This window comes from Falco rusticolus, chromosome 9, assembly GCF_015220075.1.
Source record: "Falco rusticolus isolate bFalRus1 chromosome 9, bFalRus1.pri, whole genome shotgun sequence".
Lineage (NCBI taxonomy): Eukaryota > Metazoa > Chordata > Aves > Falconiformes > Falconidae > Falco > Falco rusticolus.
In genome coordinates, this window is record NC_051195.1 from 4,360,283 (window position 1) to 4,379,532 (window position 19,250).

Sequence of the window (19,250 nt, forward strand, 5' to 3'; positions counted from 1 at the left end):
TTTACCAGTACATCCATGAACCTCATCGGTATTAGTACAACTTGATTATCCTAATGATTCCATTATAAAACTTGCAAAATGTATCACAAGGTGAATAAACCATCTAGTGCAAGTCTTCTATGTTTTGTGTGCACAGTAATCCTGTGTAGTTCATTTCCTCCGGGTTAAATCCCCAAAATCTCTCTGTAACAATTACGAAAAAACAGTGTCATGTGGATTTTTCCCCCCCCCCCATCAAATCTGAGAAGTTTGAGTGTTCCTGGAATCACCATCAGGATGTGCTGAAGGTCGTGAATCTCTTGTCTGTGAGTATTCACTGTCAGATGACTCTGTAGGTTCAAGCAAATTTTCATAATCACTGTCTTCTGATTCATCAACATTGTCACCAACCGCTCTTTGGGAGGATGGCATGGATGCTCCATTACCAGAATATTTCAATCCTGCATTTGTGGAAACATAACTAGAAGAACCTACTGCTTGAGGTCGAGGCATAAAAACATTGCTTTCTAGGAGATCATGACCAACAGTACTTTCTTGATTGGTTGCATTGAAATCGGAATACGGAGGAGGAGGATCAGACACATCTGAATCTTCAAGCGTGCAGCCTTCCACAGCAAATCCAGTGTAGGACATTCGTGGAACAAACATAGGTTCCAGGTTATCTGTTGGCATTTGCCTGCTTAAAATTGCTTGCTGCATTCCTGCAAAAGCAAAGAACATTGATGTACTTCATGCTTACTTTGCAGTACACTTTATATAACCTAGCTGTAACATACCACACCCGCCCCGCCCTTAGCTGTTCTCTCTTTCTTTCTGGTTGTTACTACATGTTCGTCCCTGGCACTGAATCTGTCCCTCTTAGTCTCCACTACTCCTCTTCCACAATTCTGATTTTTGTATGATGACGATGTAAGACCCTATCCCTAACCATCATGTCAAATCTTGCGCCTATTACTACATCCTACTCCTTGAGCTTGACAAAGAATATCTTCCCTAAATTTAGCGTGGCATCCACAAAACTCAGCAGCATTAGCACAACTTGTACCCTAGTGATCCCATTTCAAAACCAAAATGTGTCAGAAAGCAAATAAAAACGCAGCACACTTGCACAGTCATCCCCCACAGTTAAGTTTTTCTCCAGTTTAAATCCCCGAAAAACACAGCTATGGGAAGCTTCCATGACCTGTTCTTTATAACAGAACCTGTTGTTCTTTCCATCTCATCTTCTCTCTGTATTTCTGTTTCTTCTCACATCAAAAAGTAGCCATGTTAGAGCTCATCATGCTTGCTCTTCTCCACTTAATGTCTTACTCAGTACTGAAAGCTTGACTCACTTTTGAACAGACCGTAATGAGCTTCTACTGTTGACATGACATCTTAAAACCACACTTCTGTACTTCCTCTTGATGTTTCTTGTGCTAGGGGACAACCTCAGAACACCAGTAAAGGAGTAAATACCTGCTTGTATTCTTCCCTCAAATACTTTTCCCTCCCCAATATCTGTGATCAGGCGAGCAGGCTGCCGAGACCACCGCCTAGCATGCTTACCTTCTGCGTGCCGAAATAGCTGTACTCACATGGTATCTCGTAATTACATTGCTAACTAGCTAGCTGAGCAAGAATCCTGTTTTGAACCTGTGTTTCTGTAACCCTAGCACAGCGATCCACGGTCAGGGCTCTGGCACTACTGTAACACTGGTATGTTGGTCACTGTAACTGGAAAAGTCAGAACAATCACTGAAAACTGTTCCCTATGAAAAGTCATACACAATGGGTAAACCCCAGCACTTCCATGTTTTGACTTTTATTTAAGTAATTGTACAGTTAGACAGTTGCCATAAATAAATTTGTCTACTAAGGACAGGGTCTCCCTCCAATCCATGTGGTTTTAACAACCAAAGCAAGACCAAAAGCCACACATCTCTCGCCTTTAAGGAGTTCGCAGCATCTCCGTGTCTCATAATGAACAGGCAGTAACATAAACATTATGAGGATAAAAAAAAAAAAAAAAAAGTTGCTTAAGAACTGGTTAAAGAACAATTACAATGGTTACACAGCCACATTGGAAAGACAGATCAAGATGAAGCTCCCACAGCTTTGCACCAGAACTATGCTCACATTAACAACCTAAATGACGGAATTTAATCAGCACATGCTTATTAAAATTACAGATGGCACTATGCTAGTAATAGCTGCAAGTATGACAGAGTATCAGAACCGGAATTTGAAAGTGATCTTAAATGAGATCATTTGGAAAATAATTTAAGACAGACATACACAGGAATAATGAACCGCACCAACTACAAAAACGAGGAACAGTTCCATCTTACTGCAGAAAGGCAATATAAGTCAACAGAAAACCTGTGTAAACTATAAAATACCAACATGCATTAAGTGTACCCGGCTGCTGAGAAACAGGTAGGTATTATTTCAGTATGTACTGTAATGGTTTACACAACAACTGAAATACTGGATCCACTTTTGAACACCACAGTTTAAGAAATAGGGAAAAACTGGAGAAACTCTAAAAAAGCAAAGGACTCATTAGAGGTCTAGATATCATGACCTAAGAGGAAATACTGCAATAGCTGGGATAATTAGAGAAGACTGAGGAAACAGTTTCAGTCTTCAAATGTGTATAACAGGCTGCTGCGGCAAGGTAAGCAGAAGGCAGCTTCAATTAGAGCAGCATACATTACACGTGAGGAAAAACTACCTTGCAGGAAGGTCTGTTAAGCACTGGGAGAGACTTACATTTTTGACTAGTTTCTAACTGGTTATTAACCTCCAAATATCTGTCAAAACTGCCACCGGTATACGTAAAACTGCCTTGCAGCTAGGTGATAAGACAAAATGGTATCGGCTCTACTTACTGTAACACCACACTTCTGGAAAAAGCAAAAATCAAGATGGAAGAGTTCCTTTAATCAAGTCAATGAGATATCTCTTCAGTAATAAAACCAGCTTATTCCCTCAAGTGGCTATGTAATGGCATTCCGGTTTTGGTCCACAATACGGGAACTGCAGTGGGAGATTTCCTGGCATCTGGGAAGTGCGCAGCCCTCACTGTGCCCTAGAACATGCTGCTACATACACAAAATGATTTCAGTGATCTGGCCAGTAAAGTCTCAATTGACGTTTATGCTAGAGTGGTAAAGTCATAACCTGTCAACCAAAAATTTGTCAGAATAACAAGCTTTCACACAACACTACCGCAGGAATTTGAATCAACTGCTCCCTTTTCCTCCAGCTTAGAGAATGATTAATTGGAACATTTAGCTCGCTAAAACCAAAGAAATTATCCCGATATTAAGAAAGTGAGAGAACAGAAGGCCAGCTTTGGTATTTAGCTACTCACATCTAAAAATATTGCAGAGATACAAGCTGCATGTTTTCCTGTTTCAGCTCTCTCACATGATTATCTGCTCTGGCATAAATTTTCAGTTCAGCATTTGCATCTCACTGGTAGTACCTAGAGGCTAGCACCGACTGCTCTTCCTCCTCCTCCCCCATCTTTTGCCATATGGGCTGGGATCAGCTCCAGTCACACTAAAACCCATCTCCACTTCTTGCTAGCTCACATAGTAGCAGTTCCCTGTTTCATCTACAGCCAAGCAGGAAACAGCAGTGAGTCATGCCACTTCCATCTTTCAAATGGTCTGTGGCTGATGCTGGCTCTTTACCTTATCTTTGAGGTTCAGAGAAAGAAAAACTCAGGCTGACAAATCAAACTTTGCTCTAAAATGCTCATGTGATAACAGCACCTTGCTGCCTGGAGAAAATCAAAATACCCAGTCATAGCAGCACAGGGTCCTGTTGAGTTTAGGTTGTTAACCCATCTAAGCCATCTTTTAGTCTCAGACACAGCTTTAGATAAGACACAGAAGTAATAAAAAACACTCTGTAGCTAAAATGACAAAATTTGGTTGTTTACTTATTATTTCAACACATTGGAAAGAGAGGAATTGTTTGCTGAAATACATTATCTACTTATTAATTACTTTTTAAAAAAAATATTACTTCCCATTTGCCTACTCTTTGTTCCTACTCTTTACCTTCAGTCTTCCCTTACACTCACAAATTAAATTAGGTCAGCAATGGCTTCTTGGAAAGGTCCAGGCTATTCAGGATACCTATCTACTGCTAAGCAAAAGACTCCTGATGCCACATTCAATTTTTAGGAAAGAAGGACAGTGTGGCAACCAGCCGAGTATGCTCACACAATAGCTCTCACTAATTCAGAAAATTAAGAGCAGCAAAATAAAGATGAACATACACCTACTTCTGACTTTCCTTACCAGGCCTAAATATATACTATGAAAACTTGTACTGTTAATACAGAATGCAGAACCGACCCTAATAAAACCATGGGCATTTAATGGGACTTATTTGCACCATGAAAACTTAAACCCAGTCAGCTCAATACTAATATAGGTCTTCAAAACATAGCATTCAGAACTTCACTAGAAAGACGACAGTCATGCTTGTATTGCCATGAATAAAGCAAAGAATTCCCTGATCTATCTTCCCTCAAAATGAATCCCGCCCCCGCCACTGCAAGAAGAACAATATTTCAGTCACTTCATGGAATTAAAACTAACACAGACTAAAATTCATATCGGTGATGACATGGAACTTGAAATAGGTAGTCAAATTCCAATAATATTCTGCATTTAAATAGCTTCTTCCATTTCCTAGCAAGTATTCCTGAAGAGAAGAATGACTTCAAAATGGACTTTGGAGAAGACTTACTTCCACTTTTCAACATTAATCACATTCATCACTAAGTCAGAAAATAACACCAACAAATGCTGATTTAATTAGGATTCAGTAAGTATGAAGTGGGAGAGGAGGATAAAAACCTAGATAGTCTCTTCTAAATCAGTAACACCCCCCCCCCCCCGATACATCCTTGTAACTAAAAGTTACAAGGTCAAAAACAATCTAGACAGCACTTCAGACCTACATCAATGTTCATCACTTAAGCACTCATTTTCCTTCACTCAGTTTGTCTGGTGTCCCGTAATATAAACTGAACTAACTGAACTAGTGCTGGGCTTGTATTTGAGGATAGGGTTGGAGAGTGGGAAAGGGAATAAAGATTTCAAAAAAACACGGACAGCTACTGGCCTGTAACACAGTACTCTGTTTCTATGTAACACTTCAAATCTAAATGCTGGAGAGATTCCTTTTGCTTTTTCCATTCTTGGCTTTGCTCCACTTTTCCTTTCCTACAACCTATCTTTTCCCGTGTTGTTTCCAGAATTTACTTTCTTCTTTTTCTACAGCTTTGTCTCTCTCCTATGTTTTAAGTTTGCTAACACAGGATGACGCCTACAGAAATACCTGCAGTACACATACTTTCACAGTTTGGGTATTGTTCAATGTAAATCCATCATACACCCTTCCCAATGTGATTTTTTTTTTGTTTGTTTTGCTGAGCTATCAGGAATACAACTCAAAATAACTCCACAAAACATTTTGTCCTTACAGCATCTGCTTCTGAAACAAAAAAAATAAGGCAACTTACTTATTTCTTGTTCTTTCTCATTTTTCTTTTGTGCGATTTGCCTTTTTAACTTGTTTACATCAGCTTGAAAACATTCAACAACACGTTCACTTTTTTCTACATCTATACATACTGCCTAGAAGAAAAACATAAGATATGCTAATATTTTGCAAAAATACATGAAAGACTCTCATGGCAACATTAATAAAGTCACTACCACACAAGAAGCCATTAAAAGCAAAACATTAAGAGGAATTAACGATATCAGAGCATAATATTCAACCTGAAGATCATTTTCTTTACTGGCTGTTGCCAATTCCCAACAGATACATGATAGGAAAAGCATTACCAAATAATTAATTGTTAAAGGAAGATTTGTAATAGCATCCAAAGTTAGTTCTTCCTACTTGGTGGAAAAGGCTTGCCTTTTTTTAAAAAAAAATTCACCATTAGCACAATAATGGTACTATATAGTAGCATGATCTTAAAGCGTAGCATAAAGGTGCACGCTTTTTGTACTAGACCAAATCTGAACTGGGGTATGAAACAGTTGACTTGAGACAACTGTCCCAAGCTGATCTAACTGATACATCTATTAAATAAACAAGACCCACTGATTTTTCAACAAGATTTCCTTATACTGGTTAGGAAATTAATGTGAGAGAGGATCAAAGTTTAACACCAGTTCTAGATAATATTAATTTCTTTTTTAATCTAAACATGTTATAATGGATACTGTTTACTTCTTCAGAAATCTAAGTATTTGTCATTATCATTAAACATGATCAGTTTTGCAGAGTACACAATTCTAAAAGCACTGATGAATCTTGAACAGTAAGTCACTAGCCATTTATTGTTTCTTCTCCAAAAGGTTACTATCAGTCATCTTACCTACAGAGCTGAAAAATATTAGCTATGCTTTCAGTTCTATGCCTAATTTTTAGAAGTTCATAAAGCTGAAACCCTTCTTTCCCAACTAATTAGTGAATAATGCAAATACATGTGTCTCAGCTGCTTTACCAGAAAACTTATTTCCAATCCTGTAACAGTCTCTGTGAAACAGTCACTTTAAAGGTAAGTTTCTTAAGTCAGCTAACACCTACGTTACTTTTGAGCTCTGAAAACATTGCACAGCAGCATGATTTACACAGTGAAATACAACTAAGTCATAGTTATAACAGGTAGGAAGACAACTCCCTGGTGATGTTACATTTTCCATTTTTCCAGACAGTAATTCAAACAGCAGCAAGAGCACAAAAGGACAGATGCATTCTTGGCAAAAACAGCATTACAGAATAATACCATTAGCTAATGGGCTAGACCTCTGGAAATCATTTTCCTGTCTCCTGAAGCAGCATGAAGGCTGTCTTCCTTCTCCTTGCAAGTTACCTACCTTACAAGGCAGGTTAGAAAGTCAAAACTTCCACCGAGAAATAGTAGTTCTTCTGTGCAAGGAGGTCAGGGGATGGCTGGAGTGATTACTGCCTTGTGCTCTGCTATACGTGCCAACCAGCAAAGCTAAGCTGGGGCAGACATACAAATCCCTCCAGGGCAGATATAAGGGGAAAGCCTGGAAATAAGCTGTGACTACAGCACAATTAACACATGTGTGTGCTCCTGAGGCAGCACAGCTATGCTGCTCTTCACATAGGACAAGCTGTGAATTGACAAGCTTAAATTTACTAGATTTGACACTCAAGGCACTTTCAGATGCTTTGCCACATTTGGAGCAGGATTCACTCATGCTCTACACAAAACATTCACAAGTTTTAGCTAACAGATGGAGCTCTTTGCTGCATGCTACATACCAAGAGCCAGGAGACATTTTTAAACTCACAGGCAAGGCTTTCAACCTGTGCAAATCCCTACAGCCTTCAGCAAGGCTTTTCTTGAACACATACTCTTAAAAATAGCTAACGACTCCCAGAAATCACTGAACATTAAGTCATTCTTATTTGCAAAAAAGAATAGACGATATCCGTATCAACCACTTTCACAGCAATCACTGCAAATGCACACATTAAATAGAAACTGACACATTTCTTTATTAATGTCAGACTTATTTTCCTACAGTTCACATTAAATTGTTTATGAGCTCTAATAGTCTCCATCTCCTCCAATGCTGGTTTAACCAAAGGACAAAGGGAAGATGCCACATACATACCGATCAATATTAAGTAAAGGAAGTTACCTGTACTTTTTCCTGAAGTGCATTATAAACCTGATATATAGCCCTGATGTCCTTCATCACTCCATCTTTGTCAAAAAAATCAGTACTAAAAAAAAACAAAAACGCAGAAATCATTAGTTAGAAAAGACAACACAAGTTTCTAGCTCATGTTATCTTTGAATTGCTGCTAAGCAGTCTATCACAATGTTTCTAAAATGTATTTTATATTGTTAAAAATGTACCGTACTCTTAAGAACCAAAGCTTGGACAGCAGCATATTCAATAGTAAAATTCCTTCTGCAACAATAAAGTCCCATTTGAATGAAATTAAAGATATGCAGAAATCTTTAAGCTTGTATACCTTCATCGTTAACAGTCAGAAGAGCTACTCTGCATTTACAATATGTAATTAAAATACTTAAGATAAACAACAACAGTTCAACACTTCCAAGTCAGAGTTCAAGTTTTAAATCAAGCCTGCACTCAGAATTCCTTGTAATTGGGAGGGTAAGTGGCAATCAAGTAAGAAACTTCCAGCCAGAAGGCCTGCAGCACTGCCTGGCCACCCTGAGCCTGCTTTTCTGAGTAGTGCACCAAGTCCCCTTTGTTCTTGAATCTAAAAGATTCAATTTAAGCAGGAAAAGAAGCACAGTAGGAACTAGTTTTTTTCCTGCTTGAAATGCACATTTGCAGTACTCCTTGGAAGGTACAGAATGGAGAGCTTAATGACAGTACTTAATTTACAAAGCAAAAATCCTTACCCGTGTTCCTTAATAACTTTGGCATAATTCTGAGAAGTATTTGGCACTGAAGAAACTTTGTATTCCTGTTGACTAGTGTTGCCTAGATTAGGAATAGTAAGTGACACCCTTTGATTATACCTGTAGAGAAAATTTAGAAAGACTTCTTAATCCATACTCAAAAGGTTATTTTCAATAGTCCTGATATTAGCCCAGCTCTCTGATGATCACAACTCATCTAGTTTTATAGCTTCTGCACTAGGTTTATTACAAAAGCTGCTAAATATTAGAAGTTGTGTTCAAAATAAATGATCAAAAACTCCCTTGAGATGGACCTACCTCTGTACCTCTAACAATTTTAACTGTGCATACAAACTACCACAGATACAAGAGGGATGAAGCTACTACATTCAGATCTCATAAGAAACATGGTACTAACACCTGATTTCTCTTAAAATATCTTTTGTCTGAAGAGCTAAGAACTGAAAAAAACTTCTGCTCACCCCAAAACTTTCATTTATAAATTACTTGCACAGGAAAAAAAAAAACCTGCCATCACTAAGTCGTACACAGACACATCACTTGACAAACACAAAGCCTCCTTTATGTGTAATTGTACAAGCTTCAAATTAGTTTAAAGTATAAGGCATAGCAATAAGAAGCAGAACAAAAAAAAATGAGGATTGGTTCATACACAGAGATTGCTTACCTTCGGTTTGGTCTAAAAAGCACATATTCTAAAGCATGTGTTGAGTTATTTGCAGTGGAAATGAAGCTGAAGAGTAGGAAGACAAGATCAGGCACTCCAAGAATGTGTGTCAGCTGTTTATGAATGATGTGCTCTCTATATGACATTTGCTGCTGAGTGTTTCTCCTAAATCTGTACCATCCAATAACGTTCTGTAAAAGTACATCAGAAAAAACCCGAAGTGTTAACAGAGATACAGATTTACCTTCTGATAATAAAGTTCCTAAACCCGTATATCGCGTGAATTAGCCAATAGCTTTACTACAACAAAATCGGACTGAATTACTAGAGGCTTGCACCTATTAAACAACCCCAAATCCTGTTACAACATGATTATCAATTGCTTGACCTTATTGTGCAACAAACACCTGTGTGTCCTGAGTGGCATTTAAATCCCACTTCCAATATACTTCAATTGTTCAACTTTAGCAACAAACCTCAGGGCATGTTCAAATTATTAGACTTGAGCTGTTTCCAAATACAGCAGATGTCTGTTTTCTTTAGCCTAAATATTTCAACTGGCTATTCACTTGTATTGGTTTCTAAGACACTTCCAGTGCTTCACAAACATATTTGCAAATTCATGTCTGTTCATGAGACATATGGGACTAATATGCTGTGTACAACAATAAAATTATCTCATTGTGTATTGAATTGTGAAAGATTCATATGCACATCAGATAAGACCTATTCTAATGCAATTAGATACATTTTAACACAACAGGCATTAAACTCCTTTACTTCATGTAAACATTTAAGAGATTAATGGAAAAGGACATACCACGAACAATTCTGTTTAGAAAGAGTCTCAGGAACAGGCACTATCCATGCAGTGATGCCTTAAGACTGCACGTATACTCAGTGGAAAAGAGCAGATTCTATATATTAAACAATATGACTCCCGTGTCAAAAAAAAATTTGGAGGCATTCTTTTTAACTTTTTATAGCAAATCTGTACAATTACTTAGTCTGAATGTAATAAAACATACTTAGTTTTCTAACTAAATACAAGACCGTCTTGGTTCCCACACAGCAGTATTTCTTTTTTGACATTATGACAATTAATGTCATTAAACCTGTGGTGCCTTAGTCACATGACACAAGTTCCAATTTCTCCATTTTTGCCTACTTTCTCACCACAGATAACACATCTTGCCTGAGTCTCTTTGCAAGGTAGGTCCTAACGAAATAAAATTCAACTGAAAACTACTGAGACACAAACATTTTTAAAATAAGTTTTGTGCCTTGTCTCCTGAAGGGGAACTTAACGTGCTCTGTAGTATTCTAGAGTAGAATTACGGGGTTACAGAATTCAGGATCTGAGACTGGAAACTCACTCCACCATCAGCATAAAGATGTACACGTCTGTATGTATAAATACACACACAAAGCACCTATGTACTCAGCATAAATACATCAGTATACACAGAGGAGTTTATTCTGAGAGCACTTGCTGCAAGAAACAGACAAGAAAAAAGCATTACAATCATCAGTGTTGCAGAAGTTGCACAGATTTAGAACTTTCTTCCCTAAAGATCCCTCCTCAGCGTAAGCCTTGTCTATAAGCACAAGTCCACAGTTCAGGTGGGCAAGGTGAACAGAAAGCAAAGACTGCAAATGCAATTAGCAACTGAACAACTGTCATCACGCACTTTGCGTAACGATGATCAATTAACACAGTAGGCATTTTTACTCAGAGTAGTGAAAGTTACACTTGAGTCACCAGTAGAGGACAGAAATCCCAAAAGCCCAACGGCCATGCCTTGACAGTTGGCTCTGCTACTAGTGAAATGCAACCAGCAGGCTGGAACAACATTGGTCTGCTGTTGCTTTGTAAAAGTATGATAAACAACAAACCAGATCTTCTTTTAACCACCCCTACCTTGTACTAGCTCTGACACTAACCAGATCGTGTGAGCAAAATTCCTGTACTAGTGATGCTTTCCTGCTCGGTCCAACAAGGTCCACAGCTGCCAGAAATTGAACCATACAAGTCAGTCATCTCTCTTTTTGCCAGAGCAAGCTGACTGGTGGCTTCACTTCATTACATCAGGAACCACACCTTCAGTTCTGCTCTCTGATGTACCAGTTCATGAGAACTTCTGAATCAATTATTTGATAATTATTATTTATTCAATAATTATTCCATATTTGCACAAGAATGGAATAAGGTGAAACACTGAAAAAAGATTTGACTCTTCTCCAAGCAACTAGTAAAACTGAATCTTCTTAATACTAGTTGTGCTACTAGAAACATATGCATGACATAAAACTATGACAACATCTGACGTAACTAATAGAACAGTTTTCCAGTTTAAAAGTAACATTGCAAAAATAGCAATTACAAGGCTGTATCATTACAACTCTTAAATGAACTCTTTAGAACAGATTTTCACATCAGCTACACTGTTACTGGTTTCAGCAGCAGAGTACACAATCATTACACTACACGTTTAGCTCAGAAATCTGAGAGGGTTAACACCAGCCCTTCCCTCTTGGAGAATTAAATCCTTTGCAGTTCTTAGGGAATTTAGACATTGTCCCCAGTTTAACTTAAGTACCACAAAACCACCAACTTCTGTACAGAATAAGCCATGGGTCAAACCAAACCATCAGATTTGTGAACAAAAATATTTTTTCTAGTTTAGCTTCTTTTGTTTGTTTGTTTTCTAAAACTTCTCTTTCTAATTATAGGCTCTAATGACCAGAACGGGAGGAAAAGATGGAAAACTTACTTTTCTTCGGTCTTTAAGAATCCTGTCCAAACTCTCCTCATTAACCTTGCCTGCATAGTCATAAAAGCTTGAACCAAAAAGGAAGAGAGAAAGGTAGGTACACAGTTTACACACACACATTATACATAAAGCAAATAATTTATACTTTGAGTGTTCTTCAAATAGATGGCACTCCATACATTACAAAGCCACTTCTATAGTTTTACCTTTATCAACATAGGTCAGTATTCACATCACCTACTTATAATATCCAATTTGGGTGGCATATAGGGCACAGTTAGAAGTCTATTAGCTGTGCAATCAGACCTAGACAGAGGCAGTTACTTACAGAGAAAGGTACAGAGCATTTAAATTAGATGCATAAAACTAACTGGTGTGAAAACTAACTACTTTAAACCACTAGTAATGAAATACAAGATGCCTGTGATTATTAGCTTTAAAATGCTTTCATTGTGCACATTAGTTTGACACCTAGCATTTCCCTGGTAGCCCCTACAACAAGGCACTGTACATAATTTTATTTGGACCAGGATTCTGCAAAACCCTGCTTTGATAATAACAGGACTACCTGCCAAAGAAAGGAAAGCAAGGCCATTTTACATGCAACTACAAATCAATTTCTTGAGCTCCAGTCCTGCAATTAGACTCACATGATTGGACCCCTGAAGCCAGAACAGTTACACTGAGGTCAGCAAGAATCCAAAGTATCCCCATCTTTCCATACGGCTCTGCAAACAGAACTGAGGCCCAAACCCTGACATGTTGTTATTCTGAGGGCATGACGGATTTAAGAATTTATAAATCTATCTACAGAGACAGGTTTATAAATTCAAGTAGAACACACTTCATGATAAAAGGAAAAACATTTGAAAATAGATTCCTCCTTAACTTACCTACCAAGTCCTTACTTAAGTCTCTTTCAAGAGCTGATACCACTAACACCTAAAGCAGTGCAGGAAAACACTGGTTTTAGAGGTTTATGATCTCAACTCTTGTGTGTAGGGGTAAAAACCGAGAAAATCCTGAGCTCAGTACTTGGCTGGTAAATAAGGGTAGATTCAAAATTTGTTTCAAGGTGCAAGTAATTGAACAACTAATTATTAATTTGAGCTACTACATAGTATTGACATAATTTTTCCATTAACGTTCACAGTATTTATACCTTCTTGTAAGCAGCAGATACACAATTCTTTCTCTTCCTATGCTTTGTAAGAATAACTTTCTTATGGGATGAGCAACAAGTACGTAATGAAACACCTTCATTTGAAAACTGCACAGAGAAATCAGTCCTTTTAAAATCCTAGCTTCTTATTCAGTTCCCACTTCAGTTGGTAAAAGCCCTAGAACCAAGCCTGTTCCACTCAACATCAGGAGTGCCAGCTTACAATACACAAGTGGATGAGTGATAGGCCTCCTCAGACCGGCTCCACTCAAGTCAAAAAGATAAGGCAGAATGCCTCAAAATCAGCATCTGCGACAACCAACAGAACAGAGAAACCAAGACCACACTCTGCACTGATAAAAGCTACGTGAGCTGTGAGTTTCCCTTGTGCTCTGAAATAAAATCATCAGTTTTCTTGTGCAGAAAGCATTAGTGAAATACAGGCTTCTTCCCCTTCCTCCGTCAGCTCAGTTACTAACAACCAACTTCTTGACTGGAGAGAAGCAGTAAACGTGATCAGTTTTGATATGCGCTGCACAAAGCAGCACTAGGAACCAAAAGAGTCTACTAGACACTGGGATATTATCTTGATGTGTAGTCTCTAGCATTTAAATCACTGGGTTAAGAGTACCCTCTCTGTAATTATCAGGTAGCAAATGATAGACTGCAGCTTTTCTCTCTAATGTAACCAATGTCAATCATAGTATCTAAGGTACCATGTCATCTTAATTGGCTGGAAATCTCTAAATAAAGACAAGAGGAGATTAATTGAGAATTTCTTCTAAAAAGAATTTCTAGACAGCAATTTAGAAGCTATCACTATAACAAGTAGAGACCACTGAGAAAAGCTACCTCTAAATAGATGGAAGCTGCTAAACAGAATATATTAGACCTATATTTAATTTAAATTCTGGAGGAGATCAGAAGGTAAAAATAACTAGTAAGCTGACAGTTTCAGAATAATTAGTTTGTGCAAGTCAGTACAACTAACTACAGAACAGCTTGTTAACCCAGCAAGTTACTAAGGTTAGGGTACACAAGGTGTTCAGTGACCCACCAGGCCCAGCAGAGCTAACCTAAGACTGCAACTTCAAATTCGTTTTGACATTCATCCTAATTATCAGAGTGATATGATTTGATCTGACTGCTATCCTACCTGCCCTGACTACATGAAGTAGAAATTCAAAAAAATAGAGAAATAAGCCTATACTAGCTACCTCGGCACCCTTTCTAACCTAAGAAGTTCAGTGCCACTAAAACTGTAAACTCATACTTCCATTGTCATGGTTGGTGCTATTTACATGTATTTCTGTAATAATATCAAATGAGCAAAAAAATGCAAACAATGGTGGGTACATTTGAAATGCTAACATATTTCAGTGAGCTACCTATTTTTATATTCTGCAGCCAACACAGGAAGATAACAGAAAATGCTTACCTAAAGAGTTTTGAACAAGGCTCATGGTTATGGATTTCTGCAACAACAAACAAAAGAAAGATACATATGTGCAACTGCTCAAGGTAAAGAGAAATTACAGTGGCATATCTTGCATGAACTTTCCACATCACAGCTACTGAGCAAATAAACATTTGTGTCAGACCGCACACTGCCCTTACTGTCTCAACAACACTTGATGACACAGCACCATACCCGGAAAGCTAGCTTCTCTTTCTAATCTGTCATTTTACAGAGGAAAATATTTAACAATAAGCAAGACATACACTTGCTCAGATACACACAGATATCTGAGCCTCAAATACACATTTTTTTTATACTATTTTATAGTTGCAGCCTCCTCACAAAGGCACTTATGATTTATTTTTCCCTTGTTGGTACACCTTTCCGCAACAATTTACTTGCATTCATATACACTGTTTATTACAGCAACAATGAATAAAAAATGGGATGGGGAAGGGAATCCCTGAAATCTTACACATTGAAGTATTTAAAGCAGCAAGGCAAATAGAATCTTTGACGAGAAAAGGGGTTAAACACCACTCCAAAACAGCTGCAATTTATAATTCTGTTATATGAAGTATTAAAAAATCACAACAGTATTTTTTTTCATTGAAGAGGTTGAAATAAATGCTAAAATGCTTATTTAAGTAGCAAAGGTTATAACATGTCCGTAATCTCAAAGAGCGAGGAAAAACACAAAAATCCAATCCACATTCTCTCTCTAACACCAAGCATGACATTTTTGTGGTGTTTAATACTTCTTTGAAGTTCTCCTCTACTCTGACTTTCTACCAAATACAGCTTATCATTTATTCATATTATTATACCTTCATCACATAACTTTTGTCTGAAACCATACCTGCTCAGACTGAATAGCACTTACGTAGCAGTAATATTTCAAGCTCCTGGATTAGAACCACGCTAGAGAGTTTAGCAACAACCTTGTTTAGACTCTTCCTTCCTGGAGAGTGACTCACCACCTGCTGTTCTGGAAGTCATAGACTGCTCATGATTGCAATCTCAGCAGAGTGAGAATCCGATCACAATCCCCAAGAACAACAGACTACACGCATTAGTATCTCAGCATATTTAGCCACTATCAAAACAAGGCCCTGAACATCCGTGGCAGGCGTACTGCCTGAAAAACCGTACATTTTCACTGGCAAGAACACCTCACAATGCTGCTGTTAGACTTGCTGACTTTATTTAAAAACGTCTCATATTTTCACACTGGCATACAGGAATCTGCGGAAATGATCTGCTAAACAAAGACAGCAAGTGGAATTATTCCATCTTAGACCACCTCCTTCCAGCAAATACACTGGCTACAATGACTGAGAATGCATACTTGATTCTTGGGTTATTATTATGTCGCTGCACTAACCTTGCCTTTTGAAAAACAGGATGCAACAAGCCTATGGCTCAGAACATACGAAACAGCCATCATTTCAAATTTAAATTTTACACATTGACCTATTTTATATCTATATAGTACATATACTATATATACACACATATACACTCAAACACCACCATAAGCTTTGAGACAGCAGACACGCCAGAATGTTAAAATGCATCTGTGACAACATTGCCACAAAACTGTCAGTCTCAGTTCATGAGTTGAAATGGGAGTTCAAGAGTTAATGCCAATGAATAAACATTGAAGTAAACATTTGATAAACAAATAAAATATCTAGAAGATCTCCAAGGGCAGGTAATTTCCCTTTTCAGAAAATAACTGTAACCAAGAAAGTGACACAGGGTTATCTAGAAAGGGAATAATTTTTAACACCACCAACACTTGGTTTATGAAACCACGCTGAGGCCGCAATTGGTGACATTACTGTATTACACTGTCAACAATAACTAAGATCAGTTACCACTGAATAGGAACGTCTAGTTTTGTCTGAACAGACATAGCTGTCAGCTGCCCTTCCTTTACACAATACTTTGATAGTGATTATATACACACATACAAAATCCTGTGCCTTTATTTTTTTGTAATTAAGCTTAACTAGCTAACTGTAATTCACGCAGTTTCCTTAGAAATAACCAGAACAGGAAGTTACTTAACCTTCTGGATTCTTGTATATGCAACCATCACTACTTTAATGTGGCAAGTATCTTGAGATCTGATATAATATACTACACACTTTCAGAGATCATTAGTTTTGTATCAGAATAACATTTGAGAGTCAATCACAAAATGTTGGTGCATTAGCTAAGCTTTACACAGACCCTGCTATATTATCTGGAATCAGATCCGCAAGGCCAGATATGTATACATTTGGGGTTTTCAGGAAGGTTTAGATGTATTTTAACATCAGGTTATATATGCGTAAATAAAAAAGGCTTTTTCTTCCAGGGGTTTCTTATTTTCTATAAACCAGAGCTAAAAATATGCAACAGTTGCTACCTCATGTATAAAAATACCTACTTCAACCAACAACACTTAACAGCAAGATCTTAGATCTTTCACTTTTCACAACAACAAAAAATCAGCTGTACAGTTCCTTGTGTTTATCAATAAAGGAAATGGTTTGAAAAACATTCCTTGGCAAATCTTGCTGTGACAATTTATGATATTATCAACTACCATCCATCCATCCAAACTCTCTACTGGAAATTTGATCCCTTTCAGTAGTAACAAATCATGTGATGCATTAATTTTCTTTTGAGCACATCTGTATTTAGGCAACCATATCAATCAGGAAACTCCCTGCAGGACCAAAAGCCAAATAAATAATTTCTCCAACATGAAATGCCAATAAATGCCTTCAATGAATTATCTTTTCTCCACAAAAGGAGCTCCATAAAACCCTTGTATCTAGGAAAGGACTGTTGCCTTTCCTCATATCTCAATCACAAACACATAAATAATGTAGCAAATCCAATTCTTCAAGACTGGAACATCTTATGCTCATCTCACAAGTGAAATAATTCTTACTGAATTGCTGTACTGAAAGTTGAAATACTGAACAGTGCTTCTTTCACAATTTCTCAAAGTTCTATTACTTACCAATCACTTGTAGAAATTCAGTGTTGCTGATCTGTGAATCACTAATGCTGAAGGTCTCTTCTTGCCTCACCTCTCCTAGCAGAAATCCTTCCTACAATTTTAAAGGGGAAAAAAAAAAAACTAAAAATAGAAAAAACCCACTATATACAGTCATTTCCTGTAACTTTCTCCACACTAAACAGAAGAATTAAAACATAGATTTAGTTTGAAACATGTATCTGAGATGCAGTAGATATAACCTGTCCTTCAGTTTACCAAGACTGATTTTCTGGTTTACCAACATCCTTTCACAACGCTATAGGGACAGGCTGTCCAAAAAGTCTATCGAAAGCTTCTGTAGGTAACACGCAGCTTATACTTGGCAAACTCGGGTTACGTAAAGGAGCGCTCTGCCTCCAGTCCCAGCTACACAGGCACAGGGTAGGTGAGGAGGCGGCCTGAGAACGGTGCACGAGGCGGTCTCAGCACAGTGCACAGCACCGCTGCTGCTCTGTTCCTTCAAAGCCAACGGGAAGTGCAGCTTCCATCTGAAGAGGCTTACTCAAGTTTACATATGGAGGTTGGGCGGGAACTTGAACAATACCAGGGAACATCTTCTGATCAGAAGGTAACTTATAATGTTTTATTCCCCATCCCTGCCCAAAACAAAGCAAGAGAATAAGCTGGAATGGGGTGCTTTTGGCATAAGCACCGTAAAGGCGGTACACCGATAAGGGAGCAAGCTCAGACTAGATGGCTGTCAACAAACCCGAGGGGCTTCGGAACACCCCAGTTCTGCACTGCAGCCGGGGCTGGCTACCGGCGCTGGAAAGCCAGCACTACCGCAACGTGCGCGCACATCCACGCAGTTTTTACACACGCGTTTTCTGCCCGCAGCCCCTTCCCTGCGGGCGAGGCGAGGGCCCTGCTCCCAGCCCCCGGCGCCCCCCGCAGAGCCCAGCCATAGCCCACACTCGCGGGGCGGCCGGCGGCCCCCCCAGCAGCGAGACCCCGCTGTACTGCAAGTCACCCCCCCAACCCCTCCCGGCCGGGACCGGGCGACACCCCGCTGCCACCTCTGACGGCGAGAGGCACTTCCACGTCGCCGGCAGGAGCCAAGCCGGGCCGCTGCCGCCGGCCGTTACCCCCTGCCGGGGCCCAACCGGCGGTGGCCCGGCCCGGTGGCTGCTCAGGGAGGGAGGCGAGCCCCAGGGCCCCAGAGACACCCCGCCTCGCCACGCCGGGAGGCGGCAGCCCCAGGCACCTACGTGGTCGGCACTGCTGTTGGCGCTGTAGTAGCAGACGGAACTGAACGTGTAGCCCGAGATGGAAGCCGCCATGATGAAGACCACCGCCACCGCCGCCGCGCCCACAAGCCCCCGCGCGCGCTCGCGGCGCGCCCACTTCCGGCGGCGGCGCGGGGGCTGCTGGGAAGCGCAGTCTGGGGCAGGGCAGGGCAGGGCAGGGCAGGGCTGCGGCCGGTTGTTGCGGGTGGGCGGCTGGGGGACGCCGCGGCCCGGCTCCGTGCAGCGAACGGGCACTGCGGCCTCTTGGCTGCTAGGCTGCAGGCGGTGGGTGGGTAAGCTGGGTACCCTTCACCCGAGCCTAGGGCCTGCCGTGCTCCTGGGCTGGTGGTGGGATGTGCGGCCCGGTGCCGGCAGGCCTGTGAGCGCTACCGGCGGATGCCCTGAGAGGAGTGAGCATCCCCGAGTGACGAGTCCTTGGCAGA

At 39.7% G+C, this 19,250-nt stretch overlaps 1 protein-coding gene across 1 annotated transcript; it reads right to left on the minus strand.

Annotated features, from left to right (window-relative positions):
- Nucleotides 1–225: 225 nt before the first annotated feature.
- ABRAXAS2 (abraxas 2, BRISC complex subunit) lies at nt 226–18,912 on the minus strand. Its single transcript, XM_037400082.1, has 9 exons — nt 18,790–18,912; nt 17,543–17,633; nt 14,503–14,539; nt 11,903–11,969; nt 9,129–9,319; nt 8,441–8,560; nt 7,701–7,785; nt 5,531–5,645; nt 226–701 (listed from the first exon to the last, which is right to left on the minus strand). Exons 1-9 carry the CDS (start codon nt 18,859–18,861, stop codon nt 235–237), a joined length of 1,245 nt encoding a protein of 414 aa, XP_037255979.1. The 5' UTR covers nt 18,862–18,912; the 3' UTR covers nt 226–234.
- Between the last annotated feature and the right edge of the window lie 338 nt (nt 18,913–19,250).